The sequence below is a fragment of the Palaemon carinicauda genome, chromosome 7 (genome assembly GCF_036898095.1).
Source record: "Palaemon carinicauda isolate YSFRI2023 chromosome 7, ASM3689809v2, whole genome shotgun sequence".
Classification (NCBI taxonomy): domain Eukaryota; kingdom Metazoa; phylum Arthropoda; class Malacostraca; order Decapoda; family Palaemonidae; genus Palaemon; species Palaemon carinicauda.
Window position 1 is genome coordinate 4,978,064 of NC_090731.1, and position 7,427 is coordinate 4,985,490.

The 7,427-nt window shown below is 34.9% G+C and overlaps 2 protein-coding genes across 2 annotated transcripts in view; one reads left to right on the top strand and one right to left on the bottom strand.

The window, feature by feature from the left end:
* The window catches only part of LOC137643820 (protein rolling stone-like), a 149,279-nt gene that overhangs the window by 25,341 nt on the left and 116,511 nt on the right, over positions 1 to 7,427 (bottom strand).
* LOC137643771 (PGC-1 and ERR-induced regulator in muscle protein 1-like) overlaps positions 7,226 to 7,427 on the top strand; it is an 879-nt gene continuing 677 nt past the window's right edge. The window contains exon 1 of the mRNA XM_068376460.1: positions 7,226 to 7,270. Coding sequence (XP_068232561.1) covers positions 7,226 to 7,270 — 45 coding nt within the window. The remainder of the gene's footprint in view (positions 7,271 to 7,427) is intronic.

Genomic DNA, 7,427 nt, shown 5'->3' on the forward strand with positions numbered 1-7,427 from the left:
AAAAAAATCATGGAATATATGTTTCCTGGCATTTGCCGTTTTAAAAACGGATATATTGACGGTAAGGGGTGATATTACTGTCACAAACCCGTAAAAGATAATAATAAAATATGGTAAAAATTACGGTCTTCTGTATTTTACTGAAATACGGGTGAGAACAGTATAATTTTACGGAGAATTTCCGATTAAAATTACGTTCCTTTTTTTCAAAAGTGTGTCCATTTTTTCACTTTTTTTTATATTAGTACCGGAAAGCGTATATGTTTTATTATTATTATTATTATTATTATTATTATTATTATTATTATTATTACTTAACGCGTTAAGTTATCATTATTATTATTATTATTATTAATATTATCATTATTATTATTATTATTATCACAAATTGAATAAAACCAGCAACCTCACGTGTCTGTTCCCACCATATCGCAAATAGACAAATGAACTAAATATCACCCTACAGAATATAATACGAATTCCGGAAATGTAATCTCCTCAAAACCAAAGTAACGTAATGGAATTTTACAACAGCATCGGAGTAATTAAGTTGAAATATGACGGTTCTCCACTACGAATGAGATTTGAGTCCCTAAAATACAAGGAATTAATCAGAAGAGGAAAAAAAAAAATAAAGAGGGGGCCAAATTGCACAACCGAGGGATTGGGCAGTACAATTAATGTTTTTTTTTTTAAATATTGTATTTTAATTTTCATTACTTCTTATATCTTTTATTTATTTCCTTATTTCCTTTCCTCACTGGGCTATTTTTCCCCGTTGGAGCCCTTGGGCTTATAGCATCTTGCTTTTCCAACTAGGGTTTCAGCTTAGCTAATAATAATAATACATACATACATATACTAAGGCACTTCCCCCAATTTTGGGGGGTAGCCGACATCAACAAATGAAACAAAAAAAAAAAGGGGGGGGGGACCTCTCCTCTCTACGTTCCTCCCAGCCTGACAATAGTAATAATAATAATAACAATAATAATAATAATAATAAATAAATAAATAATAATAAAGATCTCTCCCAGCTAATTACTTAGTTACATAGAAACATAGATGTGAATTATGACCGAAATGTATTCGAATTGCTAATATTAGCAAGTTTAAAGGTTTAAAGGCCGCTCATGAATGGCAGAGGTAAGGGAGAGTGACATTGCCCTATCGAGCAGGATAATGCTCTAGAGACTGACCATATATACATATAATCAGCGCCCAAGACCCCTTTCCACCCAAGCTAGGACCAAGGAGGACCAGGCAATATCTGCTGATGACTCAGTAGATAGACCTATAGGCTCCCCCAAACACCCCTTAATTAGCTCACAAGGATGGTGAGGTTGTACCGACCAAAGGAACTAACTAGTTTGAGCGGAACTCGAACCCCAGTCTGGCGTCCACCACTCAGGGACGCTACCACATAGGTCACCACAATCTTGTGTATCTTACATTGTTTCTATATGTCGTTGCAAAACGTTACATAACTATAGTCAATTTTTTTAAGCGAGGCAGATTTGCACCGACTCGCAGCGGTACCCCTTTAGCTCGGAAAAGTTTCCTGATCGCTGATTGGTTAGAATTATCTTGTCCAACCAATCAGCGATCATGAAACTTTTCCGAGCTAAAAGGACACCGCTGCGAGTCGGTGTCTGACCAATCAGCGATCAGGAAACTTTTCCGAGCTAAAAGGGGACCGCTGAGTCGGTGCAAATCTGCCTCGTTAAAAAAAATTGACTATACAAATTCAATATAAATATGTGGTTATAGATAGTAGCTCCCAATAAAGCTTTAAGGGTACCGGTGTGTTCCTGTCCTGAAGGGATATTGACACTTATTTCTATTATTATTGCAAATTCGCATGACTAAAGCTAAGTAAAGGGGTACTTTGTACAACAGAGAAACATACACGCATTTATATAATAACCCATTTGCACTGCCACCATAATTGCTGAAAAAGCAATGGGGCTATATTAAAATAAAATATATTAGAGAATTCCATTTAGAGAATATTAACATAAAGAATGAGTCCCAAAAGCCATATTTAACTTGGGAATTGTACTATTACCTTCCTCATCCCTGCACCCCAAAAGAGATCGTATTTTTAAATCCCCTACACTAAGACGTTTGACAAATAGGTGTCATACAGGTTAGGAATAATTGAATTAAACATATTTGACAGGGAAATAACTATACTTCATTTTTTTAATGAGGCGTATTTGCACTGACTCGCAGCGGTGCCCTTTTAGCTCGGAAAAGTTTCATGCTCTCTGATTGGTTAGAATTATATTCTCCAACCAATCAGTGAGCAGGAAACTTTTCCGAGCTAAAAAGGGCACCCCTGCAAGTCAGTGCAAATCTGCCTCACTAAAAAGAATTGACTATAGTTTAGAACGTTTTAATACTTCTGTCTACTTCAAGGAAATCTAAGGTCCCATGTTATAATATGCTTGAATCCTCCATTGATGTTTATTACGTAATCTCTCGAGATTATTGAATATCATTTTAGTTTTCGAAATCAAGATTTTTTTTCATTATATCCAGCCTCGGGCAAGTTTGTCTTCAATTACAGTACATTTGACCAGGCTGACATGAGTCTTTTTATAGTTTATATATGACATATCTGTTTTTGACGTTGTTAATAGTTTATATAGGACATATCTGTTTTTGACGTTGTTACTGTTTTTAGAATGATATATTGTTAATTTATTCTCATCATTTTTCTATTTCCTTATTTCCTTTCCTCACTGTCCTATTTTTCCCTGTTGGAGCCCTTGGGCTTATAGCATCTTGCTTTTACAACTAGGGTTGTAGCTTGGCTAGTGATAATAATAATAATAACTTTATAAATTTTTGTAGATTGTTTTTCACGTGTCTAGCGATAATGGTTTAAATGCCGCTCATGAATGACAGAGGCAAGGGACAGTGACATTGCCCTATCGAGCAGGACAATGCCCTAGAGACTGACCATATAAACATGTGATCAGCGCCCAAGCCCCCTCTCCATCCAAGCTAGGACCAAGGAGGGCCGGGCAATGGCTGCCGATGACTCATCAGATAGACATATAGGCTCCTTAAAACCCACATCCTTAACTCACAAGGATGGTGAGGTTGCTGCGACCAAAAGGAACTAATGAGTTTGAACGGGACTCGAACCCCAATCTGGCAATCCCCAGTCAGGGACTTTAACGCATCGGCCAGGGAGGTTGCAGCGACCAAAAGAACTAACGAGTTTGAGGGGGACTCGAACCCCAGTCTGGCGTTCACCAGTCAAGGACGTTACCACATCGGCCACCGCAGCCGTAAAAGACTTGAAATAAATTTAGAAAGAAAGAGAGAGAGACAACAAAACCTCTTTGTTACCAGACTTGCGAAAACTGATTCTTTCTCTCGGGGACAACGTAACACAAACTTCAATCCTCGATATCACGGGTAGAATATATGACGAAACTTTATAATCTACAAGGATTATAACCCAGTTGGACACTGAGACTTCTTTTAATGTTTTATTTTCTTATTTTTCCCCTAATACCAAGGTGGGGTTGAGCTCATGCTTTATGTGTAGATTTGTGTTGACAAAGATTAGAGACGTGACGTGGCATGTGATGTAAAACTTCATACAACTGACGTGATATATTATATATTATATATTATATATTATATATTATATATTATATATTATATATTATATATTATATTGTAGTGTAAAAAGCTTATCGGAGTAAATTTCGAAAAAGTAGGTTGTTGAATTATTTAGCCTTTTCTCGTTTTCTTTCTTTAATTACAATTTTTATTTTGATAAATCAGTATTTGAAGCAAGGGAAAGTGATATTTCCCTATCAAGTAGGTCAATGCCCTGAAGATTGATCATATATACCTATGATCAGTGCCCAAGTCCCCTCTCCACGCAAGCTAGGACCAAGGAGGGCCAGGCAATGGCGTCTAATAACTCAGCAGATAGACCTATAGGCTCCCCAAAACCCTACCCCTCCCTAGCTCACGAGGATGGTGAGACTGCAGCAACCGAAGAAACTAACAAGTTTGATAAGAACTCAAACCCTAGTTTTGCAATCACCAGCCAGGGACGTTACTACATAGGCCAGCAAACTCCTGTTATGTTATTGGTATGGAAATGCTAAAAGGAAAACATAGAATCTGATATAAGGAACGAGACTATGAAGCAGAATTATAATGATTGTTGGTATATTCACATCTGCTCAAACATTTAACCCCATGTGTTGGAGGAACCAAAAGCTATACTTACATCTTCTGAAACGCTAAAATTGCTAAAAGAAGATCTTTTTGGAATTACAAAATCCATGATGACAAAAAAAAAAAAAAAAAAAAAAAAAAACAGATGGACCTCCTCGCAGAAAAGTTGTAATAGAGCACAGCGTAGTAAAGTAATTGGATTGGTATCAAAGACAGGATGCCAATCAATGCAGCAGATACAAAAGTGGTCTCAATTACGACAGAACAGATAAAATGGTCCTTTAGAATTGCTGTACAATATATAGGGGATATCAGAGTGATTCTTGGATCTCTGACATATCCACGAACGATATGGACTAGAAAACGTGAGTCTTCTTCTATGAGGATGATCTAAATTTATCGAAATCTATCTTCTTCTATGAGGATGATCCAAATTTATCGAAATCTATCTTCTTCTATGAGGATGATCTAAATTTATCGAAATCTATCTTCTTCTATGAGGATGATCCAAATTTATCGAAATCCATCTTCTTCTATGAGGTTGATCCAAATTTATCAAAATCCACCTTCTTCTATGAGGATGATCCAAATTTATCAAAATCTATCTTCTTCTATGAGGATGATCTAAATTTATCGAAATCCACCTTCTTCTATGAGGATGATCCAAATTTATCGAAATCCATCTTCTTCTATGAGGTTGATCCAAATTTATCAAAATCCACCTTCTTCTATGAGGATGATCCAAATTTATCGAAATCTATCTTCTTCTATGAGGATGATCTAAATTTATCGAAATCCACCTTCTTCTATGAAGATGATCCAAATTTATCGAAATCCATCTTCTTCTATGAGGATGATCCAAATTTATCGAAATCTATCTTCTTCTATAAGGATAATCCAAATTTATCGAAATCCACCTTCTTCTATGAGGATGATCCAAATTTATCGAAATCCACCTTCTTCTATGAGGATGATCCAAATTTATCGAAATCTATCTTCTTCTATAAGGATAATCCAAATTTATCGAAATCCACATTCTTCTATGAGGATGATCCAAATTTATCGAAATCCATCTTCTTCTATGAGGATGATCCAAATTTATCGAAATCCACCTTCTTCTATGAGGATGATCCAAATTTATCGAAATCCACCTTCTTCTATGAGGATGATCCAAATTTATCGAAATCCACATTCTTCTATGAGGATGATCCAAATTTATCGAAATCCACCTTCTTCTATGAGGATGATCCAAATTTATCGAAATCCACATTCTTCTATGAGGATGATCCAAATTTATCGAAATCTATCTTCTTCTATAAGGATGATCCAAATTTATCGAAATCCACATTCTTCTATGAGGATGATCCAAATTTATCGAAATCCATCTTCTTCTATGAGGATGATCCAAATTTATCGAAATCCACCTTCTTCTATGAGGATGATCCAAATTTATCGAAATCCATCTTCTTCTATGAGGTTGATCCAAATTTATCAAAATCCACCTTCTTCTATGAGGATGATCCAAATTTATCGAAATCTATCTTCTTCTATGAGGATGATCCAAATTTATCGAAATCCACCTTCTTCTATGAGGATGATCCAAATTTATCGAAATCCACATTCTTCTATGAGGATGATCCAAATTTATCGAAATCTATCTTCTTCTATAAGGATAATCCAAATTTATCGAAATCCACATTCTTCTATGAGGATGATCCAAATTTATCGAAATCTATCTTCTTCTATGAGGATGATCCAAATTTATCAAAATCCACCTTCTTCTATGAGGATGATCCAAATTTATCGAAAACTATCTTCTTCTATGAGGATGATCTAAATTTATCGAAATCCACATTCTTCTATGAGGATGATCCAAATTTATCGAAATCTATCTTCTTCTATAAGGATAATCCAAATTTATCGAAATCTATCTTCTTCTATAAGGATAATCCAAATTTATCGAAATCCACATTCTTCTATGAGGATGATCCAAATTTATCAAAATCCACCTTCTTCTATGAGGATGATCCAAATTTATCAAAATCCACCTTCTTCTATGAGGATGATCCAAATTTATCAAAATCCACCTTCTTCTATGAGGATGATCCAAATTTATCGAAATCTATCTTCTTCTATGAGGATGATCTAAATTTATCGAAATCCACATTCTTCTATGAGGATGATCCAAATTTATCGAAATCTATCTTCTTCTATAAGGATAATCCAAATTTATCGAAATCTATCTTCTTCTATAAGGATAATCCAAATTTATCGAAATCCACCTTCTTCTATGAGGATGATCCAAATTTATCGAAATCCATCTTCTTCTATGAGGTTGATCCAAATTTATCAAAATCCACCTTCTTCTATGAGGATGATCCAAATTTATCGAAATCCACATTCTTCTATGAGGATGATCCAAATTTATCGAAATCCATCTTCTTCTATGAGGATGATCCAAATTTATCGAAATCTATCTTCTTCTATAAGGATAATCCAAATTTATCGAAATCCACATTCTTCTATGAGGATGATCCAAATTTATCGAAATCCATCTTCTTCTATGAGGATGATCCAAATTTATCGAAATCTATCTTCTTCTATAAGGATAATCCAAATTTATCGAAATCCACATTCTTCTATGAGGATGATCCAAATTTATCGAAATCCATCTTCTTCTATGAGGATGATCCAAATTTATCGAAATCTATCTTCTTCTAAGAGGAGGATCCAAATTTATCGAAATCCATCTTCTTCTATGAGGATAATCCAAATTTATCGAAATCCACCTTCTTCTATGAGGATGATCCAAATTTATCGAAATCCACCTTCTTCTATGAGGATGATCCAAATTTATCGAAATCTATCTTCTTCTATAAGGATAATCCAAAATTATCTAAATCCACATTCTTCTATGAGGATGATCCAAATTTATTAAAAAGCCCTCTTCTTCTATGAGGATGATCCAAATTTATTGAAAGCCCTCTTCTTCTATGAGGATGATCCAAATTTAATGAAAGCCCTCTTCTTCTATGAGGATGATCCAAATTTATTGAAAGCCCTCTTCTTCTACGAGGATAAACCAAATTTATCGAAATCCATCTTCTTCAATGAGGATGATCCAAATTTATCGAAATCCATCTTCTTCTATGAGGATAATCCAAATTTATCGAAATCCACATTCTTCTATGAGGATGATCCAAATTTATCGAAAT